The 19,796-nt window shown below is 41.3% G+C and overlaps 1 protein-coding gene across 2 annotated transcripts in view; it reads left to right on the forward strand.

The window, feature by feature from the left end:
• Positions 1-7,498: 7,498 nt before the first annotated feature.
• The window catches only part of LOC139383321 (regulator of G-protein signaling 6-like), a 57,724-nt gene continuing 45,426 nt past the window's right edge, over positions 7,499-19,796 (forward strand). The window contains exons 1-2 of one of the 2 annotated variants that reach the window (XM_071127810.1): positions 7,499-7,799; positions 10,157-10,269. In XM_071127810.1, coding sequence (XP_070983911.1) covers positions 10,183-10,269 — 87 coding nt within the window. In that variant the 5' untranslated portion in view covers positions 7,499-7,799; positions 10,157-10,182. The remainder of the gene's footprint in view (positions 7,800-10,156; positions 10,270-19,796) is intronic. The other variant, XM_071127811.1, reaches the window with a different exon arrangement.

Here is a 19,796-nt window from a genome sequence, read left to right on the forward strand (position 1 = left end):
TGAAAAAAAAGCCGTCTTTGAAACAGTCTTGATATGTCAAAAGAGAGATCAGGGTTCAGAGTAATGCCGAGGTCCTTCACAGTTTTATTTGAGACGACTTTACAACCATCATGTTTAATTGTCAGATTCAACAGAAGATCTCTTTGTTTCTTGGGACATAGAACTAGCATCTCTGTTTTGTCCGAGTTTAAAGTAGAACATTTGCCGCATTCCACTTCCTTATGTCTGAAACACAGGTTTCCAGGTAGAGCAATTTTAGGGCTTCACCATGTTTCATTGAAATGTGCAGCTGTGTGTCGTCCGCATAGCAGTGAAAGTTAACATTATGTTTCCGAATGACATCACCAAGAGGTAAAATATATAGTGAAAACAGTAGTGGTCCTAAAACGGAGCACTGAGGACCACCAAAATGATTTGTCAGAGGACAAACCATCTACAGAGACAAACTGATATCCTTCCGACAGATAAGATCTAAACCAGGCAGGAACTTGTCCGTGTTTACCAATTTGTGTTTCCAATCTCTCCAAAAGAATGTGGTGATCGATGGTATCAAAAGCAGCACTAAGGTCTAGGAGCACGAGGACAGATGCAGAGCCTCGGTCTGACGCCAGGTCATTTACCAACTTCACAAGTGCAGTCTCAGTGCTATTATGTGGTCTAAAACCAGACTGAAGCATTTTGTATACATTGTTTGTCTTCAGGAAGACAGTGAGTTGCTGCGCAACAGCTTTTTGAAACATCTTTGAGAGGAATGGAAGATTCAATATAGGCCGATAGTTTTTTATATTTTCTGGGTCAAGGTTTGGCTTTTTCAGGAGAGGATTTATTACTGCCACTTTTAGTGAGTTTGGTACACATCCGGTAGATAGAGAGCCATTTATTATGTTCAACATAGGAGAGCCAAGCACAGGAATCTGCGCTTTCAGTAGTTTAGTTGGAATAGGTTCCAGTATGCAGCTTGAAGGTTTAGATGATTATCTCATCAATGTGTCAAGAGATATAGTATTAAAAAACTTGTGTCTCCCTTGATCCTAGGTCCTGGCAGTGTTCTGCAGACTCAGGACAACGGAGCTTTGGAGGAATACACCGATTTAAAGAGGAGTCTGTAATTTGCTTTCTAATGATCATGATCTTTTCCTCAAAGAAGTTCATGAATTCATCACTGCTGAAGTGAAAGCCATCCTCTCATGGGGAATGTTGCTTTTTAGTTAACTTTGCGACAGTATCAAAAATGTTGGATTGTTTTGGATTTTTCTTATTTTCCTCAATGAAGTTGGAAAAATAGGATGATTGAGCAGCAGTAAGGGCTCTTCGGTACTGCACGTTACTGTCTTTCCAAGCTAGTCGGAAGACTTCCAGTGTGGTGTAACGCCATTTCCGTTCCAATTTTCTGTATACCAGAGAGCTAGTTTCTTATGACAAATGTTTTTTGTTTTTAGGGGTGCGACTGCATCTAGGGATTTACTCAAGGTTAAATTAAGTTCCTCAGTTAGGTGGTTAACTGATTTTGTACTCTGACATCCTTGGGTAAGCGGAGGGAGTCTGGGCATCTAGGAATCTTTCGATTGTCCGAGAATTTATAGCACAGCTTTTGATGACCCTTGGTTGGGGTCTGAGCAGATTATTTGTTGTGATTGCAAACATAATAAAATGGTGGTCTGATAGTCCAGGATTATGAGGAAAAACATTAAGAGCCACAACATGTATTCCACGGGACAAAACTAGGTCCTGTGGCAGTGAGTAGGTCTGGAGACATGTTGGACAAAACCCACTGAGTCGATGATGGGTCCGAAAGCCTTTTGGAGTGGGTCTGTGGACTTTTCCATGTGAATATTAAAGTCACCAAAAATGTGAATATTATCTTCCATGACTATAAGGTCTGATAGGAATTTGGGGAACTCAGTGAGGAACGCTGTATACGGCCCAGGAGGCCTGTAAACAGTAGCTATAAAAAGGGATTGAGTAGGCTGCATAGATTACATGAATAGAAGCTCAAAAGATAAACGCAGTCGTTTTCTTTTTTGTAAATTGAAATTCGCTATCGTGAATGTTAGCAACACCTCCGCCTTTGCGGGATGCGCGGGGATATGGTCACTAGTGTAACCAGGAGGTGAGGCCTCATTTAACACAGTAAATTCATCAGGCTTAAACCATGTTTCAGTCAGGCCAATCACATCAAGATTATGATCAGTGATTAGTTCATTGACTATACCTGCCTTGGAAGTGAGGGATTAACATTAAGTAGCCCTATTTTGAGATGTGAGATAACACAATCTCTTTCAATAATGACAGGAATGTAGGAGGTCTTATTCCAGTGAGATTGCTAAGACGAAAACGCCATGTTTAGTTTTGCCCGACCTCGAGGCACGGTCTCAATGGGGATAGCTGAGCTGGCTACACTGACTGAGCTAGTGGCAGACTCCACTAAACTAGCAGGCTGGCTAACAGCACAGAACCACCGGGGTCTTGGTCACCTCCCTGACCAAAGCCCTGGGAAGAGTCTTGGTTGTTCAAAACGTCTTCCATTTAAGAATGATGGAGGCCACTGTGTTCTTGGGGATCTTCAATGCTGCAGAAATAGTTTGTTACCCTTCCTCAGATCTGTGCCTCGTCACAATCCTGTATCGGAGTTCTACGGACGATTCCTTCGACCTCATGGGTTGGTTTTTGCTCTGACATGCACTATCAAATGTAGACAGATGTGAAAGGTGTGTTCCTTTCCAAATCATGTCCAATCAATTGAATTTACCACAGGTTGACTCCAATCAAGTTGTAGAAACATCTCAAGGATGATCAATGGAAACAATTTTGGAAAAAGTCAAGGGGTCTGAATACTTTTGGAAGGCACTGTAAGTGGGAGATGTTTCAGTTTTACAGGTCACGGCCATAATGCAAGACTGTATGATGGGAGTGTGGGGGATTATCATATTTCCATATTACTGTGGTTTATGTTTTACTGTAAGCACTCCAACAAATCAAATCCAGTGTTATTTGTCACATGCTTCGTAAATGTGGTGTCGACTAACAGGGAAATTCTTAATTCCCAACAATGCAGAGAGAAAGAAAATAGAGAAATAATAGAAAAGTAAAACACGTAATAATATATAATAATATAATAATATATTAATAATAATATGAATCACAGCACAGTTGAAAAATATATGGCAAATAGAAATCCAAAATGGATGGTGTTGAAAGATAGATGGGAGGGGTTGAGTGGAGCTGAAGGGTGGAACTAATAACAAGATAACCAATGTAAAACATACGGGGTCTGTAAAATGTATATAGATTCAGAAATGTTGTGAAATAACAGTTACAAATAGAATGGATGGATATCAGAAATAGAGGAAGGACTAAAAACAAACTAAATATAACGATTGTAAAATAGATTGTGTCTGTAAAATGTGTATAAGATGTATATACTGAAGGTAGAAGCCTAAGTGTTATGGTTTATTAGTTTACGCCAATTGGGGGAAGGGCGGTAGGGTTTGCGGGGAATAATTAAGGTATAATCAAAAAAAAGTATGTCTATATAGGTATGTGTATGTATATATGTGTATATGTATGCATATGTGCATGTATATGGATATATTTACAAAAATATATATATGGGGGATTTGAAATGATGCAGACAATTACATTTATGCAAGCAACAATCTTTCCGCAATATTAAGCTGATCCTCCCCTTAAAATATATATATATAATATTAATAATAAATACAACAACGCGTAACAATAACTTGGCTATATACACAGGCTACCAGTACCGAGTGGATGTGCAGGGGTACGAGGTCATTGAGGCAGATATGTACATATTACTAGGAATAAAGTGACAGACAATAAACAGTAGCAGCACTGAGTGTGATGAGTCAATAAAGTGACAGACAATAAACAGTAGCAGCATTGAGTGTGATGAGACAATAAAGTGACAGACAATAAACAGTAGCAGCACTGAGTGTGATGAGACAATAAAGTGACAGACAATAAACAGCAGCAGCACTGAGTGTGATGAGTCAATAAAGTGACAGACAATAAACAGTAGCAGCACTGAGTGTGATGAGTCAATAAAGTGACAGACAATAAACAGTAGCAGCACTGAGTGTGATGAGTCAATAAAGTGACAGACAATAAACAGTAGCAGCACTGAGTGTGATGAGTCAATAAAGTGACAGACAATAAACAGTAGCAGCACTGAGTGTGATGAGTCAATAAAGTGACAGACAATAAACAGTAGCTGCACTGAGTGTGATGAGACAATAAAGTGACAGATAATAAACAGCAGCTGCACTGAGTGTGATGAGTCAATAAAGTGACAGATAATAAACAGCAGCTGCACTGAGTGTGATGAGTCAATCAAGTGAGTGCGAAAGGGGTCAATGCAGATAGTCCTGGTAGCTATTTGGTTAACTATTTAAGTAACTATTTAGCCACCTTATGGCTTGGGGGTAAAAGCTGTTCAGGGTCCTGTTGGTTCCAGACTTGGTGTATCGGTACCGCTTGCAGTGCAGTAGCAGAAAGAACAGTCTATGACTTGGGTGGCTGGAGCCTTTGACAATTTTTAGGGCCTTCCTTTGACACTACTTGGTATAGAAGTCCTGGATGGCAGGGAGCTCGGCCTCAGTGATGTACTGGGCCGTACGCGCTACTGTAGCGCCTTGTAGCGACGTCGGATGCCTAGCAGTTGCCATACCAAACTGTGATGCAGCCAGTCAAGATGCTCTCAATGATGCAGCTGTAGGACTGTTTGAGGATCTGAGCGCCCATGCCAAAAAATGTCAGTCTCCTGAGACTGACGAGACCTTCTCGTGCCCTTTTCGCGACTGTGTTGGTGTTTGTGGACCATGAAGCTTTCAACCTGTTCCACTACAGCCCCATTGATGTGGATGGGGGTGTGCTCGATCAGCTCCTTTGTCTTGCTGACGTTGAGGGAGATGTTGTCCTGGTACCAGACTGCCAGGTCTCTGACCTCCTCCCTATAAGCTGTCTTATCGTCGTTGGTGATCAGGCCTACCACCATTGTGTCGTCACCAAACGTAATGATGGTGTTTGAGTCATGCTTGGCCACGCAGTCCTGGGTGAACAGGAAGTACAGGAGGGGACTAAGCACCCCTGAGAGGCCCCCGTGTTGAGCATGGGCCAGCATGGCGACTGTGTTGTTGCCTACCCTCACCACCTGGGGACGGCCCAGCAGGAAGTCCAGGATCTAATTGGAGAGGGAGGTGTTCAGTACCAGAGTCCTTAGCTGAGTGATGAGGGCACTATGGTGTTGAACGCTGAGCTGTAGTCATTGAGCAGCAAGTATTCTCACATAGGTGTTCCTCTTGTCCATGTGGGAAAGGGCAGTGTGGAGTGCAATAGCGATTGCATCACCTGTGGATCTGTTGGGGCGGTATGGGAATTGGTGTGGGTCCAGGGTGTCCGGGATGATGGTGTTGATGTGAGCCATGACCAGCCTTTCAAAACATTTCATGGCTACAGACGTGAGTGCTAAGGAGCGATAAGAATTTAGACAGCTTGGGGTTCTTGGGCACAGGGACTATGGTGGTCTGCTTGAAACATGTAGTTATTACAGACTGGGTCAAGGAGAGGTTGATAATGTCAGTGAAGACACTTGCCAGCTGGTCACAAAGTTTAATTAAGGTTATTGTCATTACATCTCAGCCCCAACGGGGGTGGGAGTGGTAATAGTATTTGGTTACCAGTACTATATGAGAATGTGCAATGTAAGCCCTCTGGGTTTGCTTTTCCTTCTACAGTTAATAATAGGCATGCCACTTGCAGTCTGACATGACTATTTCACCAACATACAACAGCACTGATTACCTGACCGGTTTGCTTGTGTCTGTGAGCTTGTTTTCACACATTCAGATTTCTTTCTGATGATCTGAATTGTATCTAAAGTAGAAATGCTCTCTTTGACGGAGGTTTATCTGATAGAAGCAGAATGTATGCTTAATGTTTCAAAGTTCAGATGTGTCGTTGGTTTCAGTCAGCATATGGAGTTCTTGGCTACAAAGGGAACGTGTTAGTGTCACACCCTGATCTGTTTCACCTGTCCTTGTGCTTGTCTCCACCCCCCTCCAGGTGTCGCCCATCTTCCCCACTTATCCCCTGGGTATTTATACCTGTGTTTTCTGGCCTGTCTGTGCCAGTTTGTCTTCTTTGCCAAGTCAACCAGCAGTTTTCACTCAGCTCCTGGTTTTCCCTGTCTCTCTTTCTCTCGTCCTCCTGGTTTTGACCCTTGCCTGTCCTGACTCTGAGCCCTCCTGCCTGACCCCTCAGCCTGCCCCTGACCTCGAGCCTGCCTGCCGCCCTGTACCGTTTTGGACTCTTCCCTGGCTATGAACGCTTGCCTGTCCCCGACCTGCCTTTTGTCTATCCCTCGGATTATAATAAATACCAGAGCTCAAACCATCTGCCTCCTGTGTCTGCATCTGGGTCTCACCTTGTGTCGTGATAGTTAGAGAGGAACGACAGGCAGAATTAGAGTAGACCACCAAACCCAGCCTAGAACACGCTGTCCAGTGTGCTGAAAGAGATGGGGGTGGGCACACACACACACACACACACACACACACACACACACACACACACACACACACACACACACACACACACACACGGAGTGAGGATAAAAGCTGCAATACAAGTACTGTTTGTATTCATATATGTAACCCGTTAACTGCTTCTGTGAAAAGTATTTGTGTGTGTGTACGTGTGTGCATGCATTCACAAATTGGCCATGCAATGTATTTCTGTGAGAATATTCCTCGGGGGACTTTTGGATCTAATTTATAGGATTAAAAAAATGCTTTGACTGTTTTGGTTCACTATTTAAGCTTGAATGGTCCTGGAGAGAGGAGAAGAGAGTGTGAGAGAGGGGGATGGGGTGGGATGGAGGGCAGTCTTTTGCCATCCTGGACAAGCACATTTTCAATTGGAACATGTTTTGATAGCATGTTGATGAATAACTACAGTGCAGGATACATGTCAGTTCATTAAGTGGCGGAAGTCTTAGATCAGACCGTTTAAAAACCGGTAGCCTTTGACTTGTACATTCATTTATGTGTGGTCTTGTATAGAATATGGGCTTTCAATTAAATGTTAATGAAAATGTGGATTAACAACCTATACATTTAATTCTGTCCATTATCTCTCCATCTATATTCCTCTAAGAGCTTATTTCACATTCACTCTGTACAGTCAAAGTGTAACTTGGCCTTTATTACAATTTCAGTGTCCTCTTAATGGAATGATTCTTACTTTCAGCATCAGTGGGCGCTGCTGCAGTGTGTACCGCTCTCTCTGCTCCCCAGCATCCAAAGCTCTCTCACTCCATCTCATCTCTTCTCTCTCAACCATTCTCTCACTCAGGCTTTCTCTGTTCTCTGTCTTTCTCTCCTCCCTCTCTTTTTCACTTCATCTTCTCTTCCTCCGTCCCTCCCCCTTTCCCAACTCGATCTGCCTCTCTAATTCTCTCTCCCTCACACACACAGATACACACACACACAGGAAGAGAGGAGCACACTTTCGAGGCGAGGATCTCTCTGACTGCTCCGCTCCACTCCGGGCTCCCTCCCATGGCAGACAGAGGACTGGAGAAGAGGAGGAATAGAGGAATACTGCAGTGACCAACCAGCTGCTCGCTCTCTCTCCCTCTCGCGGCTCCACTGCTTTCATCCCCTCTTTTTTTTATTTTTTTCTCCCCCCCTGCCAATTATATCATGAACCTGTCTGCTGCTTGTTGATAAGGACAGCAAAACAGGGAGCAGTGGACAAGGCATTATTTTGTTGCTAAGGTAATGAATGAATGCTTCATTAGTTGGGAGATGTCAGGAGCATTGTATTGGCAGGCTGGTGTGGGTGAGGAGGATTGGCTGTGCATGATCAACTGCATGTCTGTTTTGTGCCTGTTGTACATCAACTCTTCCCCACAGCTCAGAGTCTCCTGTTGAGGCTATAGGATTAGATGGTGAGTGTCAATGGTTTGTTAATCGGTTTGTTTTTGAGGGAATGCAGGAGTTATTTGATATATTGTCCAGCGGTGTGCTGATCTACTTGTTGTGGTTCTGGGGCTGTCTCTGTCTGTGAGCATGGAGATGTCAGTGTCTGTATGTCAGTGCCTGTGTTCCATCCGGTTAACTCTAACACAGACATCTAAGGGACTGGTGTTCTGTGAGGTTAGATTTGCATGCTTGCAGATGTCATATAATTCATACAGACTGTCAAATAGTAGGAGAAATTGATCAAATGATATGATGTTAACGTAGTTTATGAACTCCTGGTTACTTAGACATTCTGCTAATCAATGTGGGCTGCAGACAGCTCCTCTATCCATCATCATGGTGGCAATAACAACACTGGATCAGAAGGGGCTTGATAGTACCATCATGTGCATGATTACTGCCTCCTGCTCCATAGCATAATGATCTCTGTGTGCTCAACAGTTGAAATCATTACTATGAGATACTCAACACAAACTTGTGTGTCTAGTGCTGTGCAGCTAGTCGCCTATTGAAGGTATTCAATCTCAATCCGATTCTCTCACCATTATAGTCGGTTTGTTGTGGATTACAATGCAGCAAGTGGCCACACTTCAAGACACAATTATGTAATTGTACTGAAACACACTCACCAGTGGCTGCTCTCAGACAAAATGTTGTTTTACTGATTCATGCCCTGTATGAACATTTCATTTCATGTCATTTTGTAAAGCATGCGCCCTGCTGTTTCAGAATGTAGTGTGTCTTACACACAGTGTATCCTCCCTTCAGATAAACCACAATAACCTATGAGACTTTCCGGTAGTGGAACACAAATACTTATTCAAATGAAAAGCCCAGTTAGGCGTATGATAAGGCTTTTATATATATAAAACTGTTCCTGGAAGCTTTATCCTCTCTGTCTGTTCTATGTAGGGCTACTCCAAAATTATGAATGTGTCAAATGATGTAATCCTCTCTTTTTCGCTGCCTGATGGATGATTACAAATGCTTATACCAATCTGATGCACACTACAACTCAACTGGAGGTGGATACGATTGTAGCCTTGTGAAGTTATGAAAATCATTAGTTAAACAGAATGAATCATCCTGTAGAGAGGGAGGGAGAGAGAGAGAGCTGTAGTGGGATGGATATTGAATGGAGGTCATGTATAATCGCTTACGGTAGAATTTGAATCCTTACATCATGAGAGTACACAGGACTGGCAAGTCTGATCTAAGGTGAAGCACACTGTGTGGCTAATGGTGTCTTAGCCGTGCAGATGGTCAAGGTTTTAACTATAGTGGCCTAGTGTATTCAGCGATATGCTTATTGCACATCACCTACATGTACATTTACATTTTAGTCATTTAGCAGACGTTCTTATCCAGAACGACTTACAGTCTTAATCTTAAGACAGCTAGGTGAGACAACTACATATCACAGTTGTAATAAGAACATTTTTCCTCAATAAAGCAGTTATCAGCAAAGTCAGCGCTGATATGCACAACACACTATCTACCACACTATCTACCTATTATCATTCCTATTTACAGTTTCTGACTCATTCATGTCCTGAACACCATTGAGTATCTATAGCTAATCAGTGGAAGGCTGTGCAATGCCCGATTATATATTATTGTTGCAAGGGAATTCTGCCACTTGGACTTACAGGCTTGACATTTTTCTTGGCTTTAGTTAGCTAGTTCATTTTCACTTCACTGTGCTGCATTACTGCTAAGGCTTTGTTACCGTGCTGTATTTTGAGAGCTGTTGTCAATGAAAAAAATGTCAAATGTTTTACATACAGATCTCATATGACTATATTGAATTATATAAAAACAAATATATATAATGTATGATTTTAATATTTCTTTATAAAAATGTTATTTGTCACATTTGACTGTGTAAAACCTAGCAGTACTACTTGTTTCTCTGTAAAACAAAAGCTAATTTACCAACATTTCTGAAAATGGATATACAGTGTTTTGGAATGAAACTCTTCAAATATATCTGAACCAAGTGAAAGCATTGCTGTGAGGAACTATCAAAAATGGTCTATTTGGGCAACCTGAACAAATGAATATATACAGTATGATGAATCATTTTTGACAGTGATGTTGGTCCTCTCCTCTTACTCCCCTCTGCTTTCTGTCTCTCTATGCCCATGCAGCCTCCTGAGCCTAGGACACAGCAGGCATGGCGGAGGCATCCAGAGACCTGGGACAACAGGGTGTGGGGACAACCGATCCTGAGGACTCTCCCAACATGATAGTTTATAGAAAGGTATGTGTTTCTCTGACAGCCCATATAACATGGTATAGGACAATTTTATAATTTACAAGAAGGTACGGACTCTATAAGTAAGCACCCCAATGTAGGTATCCATTGAAGAGAGTAATGAATCTCACAGTGGTTCCTGACACCTCTCTCCCAATGTCTAGAACAGTTAAATCTCCATGTCTGAACCATATGAATATGACAGGAAGAGCCACATCCAATGGCATGTAATGGAACATGTTCTAAACCCTCTCTCTGTGGGTTTAGACACAGTCACTGACAGGACCCACAATGGCCACAATAACCAATAACAACAATAACAACCCGGCAGACTGTCTGCACTCTGCAGCCCTCTGAAGTTTTAATAAGCTCTCCGTCCGTTTGGGTTTGGGAGAGAAAAGTCCTTTATGTGTCAAGGGTAATTATACAATCCCTAAGGCACTTGAGTCTCAATGCCTGTCATTTGATTGGAGAGGAGAGAAGAGGAGAGGATGAGCTGCACCATGGGTAATGATGTAGTGTGGGACTCAGAGGAAGTAGCTGTTCCTCCAGGGTTGGGCTTGTCTGCTCTCTCTGGAGCCACTCGGCACAGGCAGGCCCATTCAAAAACCTGTCCCAATGTGCTGATGATGGAAAAACTAAAGCAAAGAGTTGACAGATCCAATTCCATTCTGTTATTTTTTGTCATTTTTGCTAATGACTATGTAATAGTGGGGAGAGATAAACAAATGATTTGATAAAAGAAATGGAGTCAGTAGGGGATGGATGATGACATGGCTCAAGAAAACATTTTTCTCTGATTGAAGTTCTCTGAGCATGATTATAATGATAATGAAGAGTTGACATGATCCTGTGCCTTGTTCAGTGCTGAAATACAGGTCCTAGAATGACCACTTAGCCCTCAAGCCTCCACTTCTCCTATACACCTGAATGAGCAGTCAGAACATTAGCAGGTTTAATGTGGTTTAATGTGGTCACACGCCTTACAGAGATGTTGGACAGTGGCTTTACATGTCAGACACGACACAATCAAATGAAGATTGAAGCAAATGGATACATCTTTAGCTCTTAGAGTACAGCATCTACAGATGTGGGATCTTAATTTGATCACCATATTGCAGGAGAACTTGCCTACAATGTAGGACATACCTTGTAGTGTATTTGAGGTTTAAAAAGACTTCTGAAGTTTGTAATTTCCACTTTGAAATTTCAGACCTGATTTCCCTTAATAAAAAGGCATCAAACCGTATAAAAATGCCCATTAATTATAATCTACACAATTCCCATTTCCTGTTGCTGCAGGCTTATTTTCCAGCTGTATCAAACTAGCTCATATTAAGATCCACAATCTGTAGCTGTCTGACACACTTCACTCTCATAAATATTCACCCTCCATAGATTGCAGATGGCTTTTCCAGCCTCTGATTGTTCCTGGCTGATGTATTCTGATTCAGACACTAAATTGCTGCCTGGCCTGAGGGCTGCCAGTGCTTCCCGATGAGGGCCTCAGTAATCACATGTTTGTATGAATGTATTTGTCATGCTCCTTATTCAGCTCCCTTTGAGCTGCAGGCATTCTGCTCTGATAACAGGTGTCCTATTGCCTACTGATGCTATAGAAAAGGACTTTGTGAGTGTACATGGAAATGCTTTTGAATGTTTTATTGAAAGTTGTTTTTCCAGGATCTTACATGCTTTGAAAGGGGCTGTCATGTTGTGGAACACCACCCGGGCTGTGCCATTGATTATATGTTACTGTGGACACTGTAAGCGTTTTAAAACGTAATTCCTCTGTCCATTCTACGACTTGAAGCATTATGTTCTGACGGGTAGCTTATGCTACACAAGTCCTGCTGCTTTGGTTGAACAGGAACATTCATGTTTTAATCACCAACAACAACAACAACAGTAGTCAGATGATTATTGTGGATTAGCAGATTGACAGGGATATTACTTGAAGTGCCTTCAAAAAGTATTCACACCTCTTGACTCTTTCCACATTTTGTTGTCTTACTGCCTGCATTTAAAATGGATGAAAATGAGTTTTATGTCAGTGGTCTGTCTACACACAATACCCAATAATGTCAAAGTGGAATTAGGTTTTTCAAATTTTGTACATATTAACAAAACTTGAAAAGCTGAAATATCTTGAGTCGATAAGTATTCAAACCCTTTGTTATTATTTTATTTTTTATTTCACCTTTATTTAACCAGGTAGGCTAGTTGAGAACAAGTTCTCATTTACAACTGCGACCTGGCCAAGATAAAGCAAAGCAGTGCAACACATACAACAACACAGAGTTACACATGGGATCAACAAACATACAGTCAGTAATTCAATAGAAAAGTCTATATACAGTGTGTGCAAATGAGGTAGGATAGGGGAGATTTAAGGCAATAAATAGGCCATAGTGGCAAACAGTTCAGGAGTAAACATTTGCTTAACAAGTCACATAATAAGTTGCATGGACTTGAATATCCATTTGATCATGGTGAGATTATGTCCCCATGTGGCCAGTGGTGACTTTAAAACAGTTACAGAGTTTAATGTCTGTTGTAGGAGAAAACTGAGGTTGGATCAAAAAACATTGTAGTTACTCCACAATACTAACCTAATTGACTGAGTGAAAAGAAGGAAGCCTGTACAGAATAAAAAATGTGTTTAAACATAGTGGTGGCTGCATCTTGTTATGGGTATGGGACTGTGGAGTTTTTCAGGATAAAAAATAAATGGAATGGCGATGAGCACAGGAAAACTCCTAGAGGAAAACCTGGTTCAGTCTGCTTTCTACCAGACACTGGGATAAGAATTCACTTTTCAGCAGGACAATAACCTAAAACACAAGGCCAAATCTACACTGGAGTTGCTTACCAAGGCTGAGTTAAAGTTTTGACTTAAATCTGCTTGAAAATATATGGCAAGACCTTACAATGGTTGTCTAGCAATGATCAACAACCAATTTGACAGAGTTTGAAGAATTCTGTTTTAATTTTACTAGGCAAGTCAGTTAAGAACAAATTCTTATTTTCAATGACGGCCTAGGAACAGTGGGTTAACTGCCTGTTCAGGGGCAGAACGACAGATTTGTACCTTGTCAGCTCGGGGATTTATTAGTCCAACACTCTAACCACTAGGCTACCCTGCCGCCCCTGTAAAGAATAATGGGAAAGTGTTCTTAGAGACTTACCCAGAAAGACTTACAGCTGTAATCACTGCCAAATGTGATTAGACACTGACTCATGGGGTTGAATACTTATCTAATCAAGATATATTCATGTTATATTTTTCATATATACAGTACCAGTCAAAAGTTTGGACACACCTACTCATTCCAGAGTTTTTCTTTATTTTTACAATGTTATACATTGTAGAATAATAGTGAAGACATCAAAATGATGAAGTAACACATGGAATCATGTAGTAACCAAAAAAGTGTTAAACAAATAAAATATATTTGATATTTGATATTCTTCAAAGTAGCCAACCTTTGCCTTGATGTCAGCTTTGCAAACTATTGGCATTCTCTCAACCAGCTTCATGAAGTAATCGCCGGGAATGCATTTCAATTAACATTTGTGACTTGTTAAACGTTAATTTGTGGAATTTCTTTCCTTCTTAATTAGTTTAAGCTGTGTTGTGACAAGGTAGGGGTGGTAGAAGATAGCCCTATTTGGTAAAAGACCAAGTCCATATTATGACAAGAACAGCTCAAATAAGCAAAGAGAAACGACAGTCCATCATTATTTTAAGACATGAAGGTCAGTCAATCTGGACAATGTCAAGAACTTTTAAAGTTTATTCAAGTGCAGTCGCAAAAACCATCAAGCGCTATGATGAAACTGTCTCTCATGAGGACCGCCACAGGTAAGGAAGACCCAGAGTTACCGCTGCTGTAGAGGATAAGTTCATTAGAGTTACCAGCCTCAGAAATTGCAGCCCTAATAAATGCTTCACAGAGTTCAAGTAACAGACATATCTCAACATCAACTGTTCAGAGGAGACTGCATGAATCAGGCCTTAATGGTCAAATTTCTGCAAAGAAACCACTACTAAAGGACACCAATAATAAGAAGAGACTTGCTTGGGCCAAGAAACACAAGCAATGGACATTAGATCCCTGGAAATCTGTCCTTTGGTCTGATTAGTCCAAATTTGCGATTTTTGGTTATAAACACTGTGTCTTAGTGAGATGCGGAGTAGGTGAACGGATGATCTCTGCATGTGTGGTTCTCACCGTGAAGCATGGAGGAGGAGATGTGATGGTGTGGGGGTGCTTTGCTGGTTACACTGTCAGTTATTTATTTAGAATTCAAGGCACACTTAACTAGCATGGCTACCACAGCATTCTGCAGTGATTCTGGTTTGCGCTTAGTGGGACTATCATTTGTTTTTCAACAGGACAATGACCCAACACACCTCCAGGCTATGTAAGGGCTGTTTGACCAAGCAGAAGAGTGATGGAGTACTGCATCAGATGACCTGGCCTCCACAATCACCCGACCACAACCCAATTGAGATGGTTTGGGATGAGTTGCACGAAAAGCAACCAACAAGTGTTCAGCATATTTGGGAACTCCTTCAAGACTGTTGGGAAATAATTCCAGGTGAAGCTGGTTGAGAGAATGCCAAGAGTGTGCAAAGCTGTCATCAAGGCAAAGTGTGGCTACTTTGAAGAATCTAAAATATGAAGTATATTTTGATTTGTTTAACACTTTTTTGATTATTACATGATTCTGTATGTGTTATTTTATAGTTTTGATGTCTTCACTACTATTCTACAATGTTGAAAATAGTATAAATAAAGAAAAACCCTTGAATGGGTAGGTGTGTCTAAACTTTTGACTGGTATTGTATATATTTTTACAAAAAATGTAATTGTTCTTCCACTTTGAAATTACAGGGTATTTTGTGTGGATCATTGACAAATCAATTACAATTAAATCAATTTTAATCCCACTTTGCATTACAACAAAATGTGGAAAAAGTCAAGGGGTGTGAACACTTTATGAAAGCACTGTACAGTATATATGGGAGAGTTGAGCCAAAGGATTAGTTGAGCCATCCCTTGTTTCTAGGAAACCATACACAACATTTAAAATGGAGTCTGTGAAGGGAGAAACCATACACAACATTTATAATGGAGTATGTGAAGGAAGAAACCATACACAACATTTAGAATGGGGTCTGTAAAGGAAGAAACCATACACAACATTTATAATGGAGTCTGTAAAGGAAGAAACCATACACAACATTTATAATGGAGTCTGTGAAGGAAGAAACCATACACAACATTTATAATGGAGTCTGTGAAGGAAGAAACCATACACAACATTTATAATGGGGTCTGTGAAGGAAGAAACCATACACAACATTTATAATGGAGTCTGTGAAGGAAGAAACCACATGGGAAAAGCGGTAAGCAAGTTAGGTCCCAAAAAATGATTTTCACCAAGTGAAATGAATTTAATGTGTTGTAGGTTTCAAGATACTTGTATCTAAATCAAAGTAGATATCTTTAAGAGTGTTTTATACATCAGTTGTGGTCTCTAATAGCTGCAATATGAGGTTATTAACCTAGAATGTAAGTGTATCCTGGTAGTTGTGTGGGCTTATATAGTCCAAATGTTTGCCCTCTGGTAAGTTGAGCCAATTGCATAGAGAAAGTAGCTAATTGCCATCATACCCCATACAAAGATGATACAATTTTGTCAGTTTTATGCGTAATATGCATCGTATTTTTGCAATGTGTCATGCATATTATGAACTCAAATACATTTTTATTGTTACAGAGCAGACATCTTAATGCCCTGTGTATACAAATGTAAAACAAGACGGAGTCTAGCCCCGCTTGAGATTCTTGAGAGAGAAGCCAAGGAAGTGAGAGAAGAGAAGAAGTCCATTCGAGCAGCAGCAATGAATGACCTTTTTTTTGTGAATGACACTGAAGAAGTACATTCGAGCAGCAGCAATGAATGACCTTTTTTTTGTGAATGACACTGAAGAAGTACATTGACAAAAAAGAAAACAAACATGTACCTGTGCGAAAGCGAAGCTATGATAGAGTAGCAGAGGCAGTCTGAGATGCTAACGATATCAAGAGTCTCGCAGACTAGACAGACAGACATGAGTGATTTCTTTCAATCAGAGACCTTACAAGATCTCTGAATTGCTGTGTTTCTGATGGTGGTACAACACCACAGACTCCTTTCTATCACTGACTTTCTGTATGTCCAATACTTCATATCTCTAATTCCTCTGTATCTTTGATTATATGTGTGTGTGATGCTGAGTATGTGTGATGCTGAGGTATGTGTGATGCTGGGTATGTGATGTGTGATGCAGTGTTGAGGTTGAGGTGGCGGTGTACTCTAGCCCAGCTGCTCTGCATTTGAATGGCCCTCTGGGCAGGCAGCCTGGTGTAGTCAGTGTGAGATGGTGCTGAGGGAGGACCAGATGGTTATCAATATGCTCTGCTGCCGTCGTCCCCTAGGCCTGGTCACACTTCAGCCGGAAGAAATGCATTATCCTAATGCAAAGAACAACGGCCAGTCACAGTATAGCCCACTGATGGTATGGTATGAAAACATCATGCAGAGTTTTCACCCCAGTCTCTGTAGCTGTGAAGCTGTAATTGGTAGGACTATGTATTGACTTCAGGGCCGTGTCTAAGACTTTCTTTTGTTGAGAGCGAATTGCAATAATATTAACCTGGATGTGCAGTTAGACAAAACTGACTGTGAATTGACCCATTACAGAAAGCCTGACTACACAAAAAGTGAAGAATGCTTATCCTGTCTAGTCTTGGCTGTATTGTGTCTTATAAACTGGGTGGTTCAAGCCCTGAATGCTGATTGGCTGACAGCCGTGGTATACCACTGGTCTGATAAAACAGTTATTTTTACTGCTCTAATTACATTGGTAACCAGTAGAATAGCAATAAGGCACCTCGGGGGGTTGTGGTATATGGCCAATATACCACAGCTAAGGGCTGTGTCCTGGCACTCTGCGTTGCGTTGTGCTTAAGAACAGCCCTTAACCGTGGTATATTGGCCATATACCACACCTCCTTGGGCTTATTGTTGAATTGTTCAATGTAGTTTTCTCTCAGAGAGGAATTGTTGAAGCAAAACAATGTCATAACTGTGCCCACACCTTATTGCTGCAAGACCTCTGTGAGAGAGCTCAATATGTAATGCATGCACACACACGTACACACGTACACACACACCTGTCCTGCTTAATGGCCCCTACCCGTTGTGTGTTTTGTCTTGCTTTGTCTGGCATGTTTAAGGCAATACATGGAGGACAAATTAATGCAAGTGGCGGGAGCTGTGTGAAAACCAGCCTGTGACAAGGATCTCTGCTGTGCTGGAAAATGCAATTATTAATAGACTATTAATAGACAAGTCAGATCTCCAGTCCCCAGGACAAATGTGTCTCCCCCCCTCATTATTCTGTGACTCTGTTCTAACTCTGGGTTCTTCTCTGTGGCAGTGGCTTGCTGTATACACAACTATTGTTGTCCGGGGACTCATGGGATGCTTTCTCTCTGCCTAAAGAGAATCAAGTGTTGGTTCTGTGTTTCATGTTTGTTACCCCATTTGTACCCCATTTGTACCCCATTTGTACCTGAAGTGTGAGTGTATAGCTGTGCTCTGCATGGTCTTATAAACTTCCAATACAGGTGTTTCTTGAACAATTGTTAGTGTGTTAATATTGATCTTGAGGGACTAACACTTAAATGAGTCCCGCAGAGGCCTAGTTGATGAGTCAATTCAGCACCCTGCCTAAAGTTATTGTTCCAACACAACACAAAGTACACGGTGTGTCATTTTTTTAAATACAGCTCTTTTAAAGCTGCACTATGCAGAAACCACTCTGCCATTTCCTGGTTGCAAAAATGCTAATAGTTCACCTAATTTCAGTTTATGTGGCAAAACAACCAAGTATAGTGTAGAGAATCATTGTATCATCTAAACTGCTGTGAAATATATTTTCCATAACCAACAATATTGTATTTTGAGCTGTTTGAAGTTGGTGTACAAAACCTAAAGTAAAAGACACAAAACGAAACTTAAGATCGGGAAGCATAGAAATAGCGCATATATAACAGATCTACCACTTCTTATTCTTACTTTCAATGAGATCTATAATGCACATTTCTATATGAATTTGGTCAGGTCTCCCAAAAAGTTACATATTGTAGCTTTAAATGTGAACGCTCTTTTGCTTGGTGGATGGACTATTCAGGCTGCTTTAAGCCTGTATCCCTAGGATGAGAAGATTTAAATATAAAGTATACTCCAACTGATATAATAGTCACAGTCAAGTAATGCTACTAATATTTTAACTTAGCTGTTATGTTTTACCAGCCCTCTGAGACCTAAAGGTCATTACAGTTCAATGCACATGAGAATACATGTTTTACAACATATTACACAGCAGAATGAATGGCTCGAATCATGGAACCGGCTAGCATACTGTTCTCTCTCTCTCTCTCTCTCTCTCTCTCTCTCTCTCTCTCTCTCTCTCTCTCTCTCTCTCTCTCTCTCTCTCTCTCTCTCTCTCTCTCTCTCTCTCTCTCTCTCTCTCAGCGACAGCTTCTACTCACAGATGAACAGGAGACATTATAGAGCAGCCCTCACCTCACCTTACCCCCGCCCCACATCCATTATTATTTATTTATTTATTTGTTACCCCCAGCTGTGAGTAAGAGAAGGCCAGAGACACAGGCAGGCATGCTCTACACTGGAACAGGTCTGAGGATGGAGGCCTGTCTGCCTGCACTGACCATGAATCACTCTCCACTCACCCTTAGGTGCCTCTGGGATAGGGGAGGATAGTGGAGGATATCTTAGTACTCAGTATATCTCATAAGACTCTCCCCATCATGGTGTCCATTGGCTCCTCTTCACGGTTCCTGTACGCACTTTAGATAACACGGTCCAAATGGACACACTGGTTGTCAACTGTAGTGCTGGGTATGAGGCATACCGCTACTTTATCAAGCATGAATGGTTTTACAAGCGTGTCCACTGGTGCCAAGGCAGGCATTTCAGAAGTGCTGGCATGGTGTCACTCATACGATTGCGCTCAAGCTTGTGTATTGAGGCCAGGCTTGGTCTCCAAACTGACTGCGTATTCCAGTTTTGATACTGTTGTATTATAAAGGCTATCTCAAACTGTCACACAACACTAACGCTCCCTCTCTTTAGACTGTAATGGACTTTTTGAGAATTATTTTACCCATCCAAATTGTAATTATGCAGATATCCCCTAAAAATCCTGGAGGTTTGCTAAAACAACATTTTTATCGTATCATTTGCAGTATGTATTTCGTTAAAGGGATTATTCACCACTAAATAGTGAAAACACTGTGAAGAAATTAAGGGCTTTTCTCCAGCTAGCTAAGGGACATCTTCTCAGTGAGGATTCTCTCTCTGCTCTCTCTCCATCTGTACTGGTACTACAAGTCAAGGGAGGAATCAGGCACCACGCTGCCCCAACTGCTGCATGCCCCACAACCCCCCTA

This window comes from Oncorhynchus clarkii, chromosome 25, assembly GCF_045791955.1.
Source record: "Oncorhynchus clarkii lewisi isolate Uvic-CL-2024 chromosome 25, UVic_Ocla_1.0, whole genome shotgun sequence".
NCBI classification, from domain to species: Eukaryota; Metazoa; Chordata; class Actinopteri; order Salmoniformes; family Salmonidae; genus Oncorhynchus; species Oncorhynchus clarkii.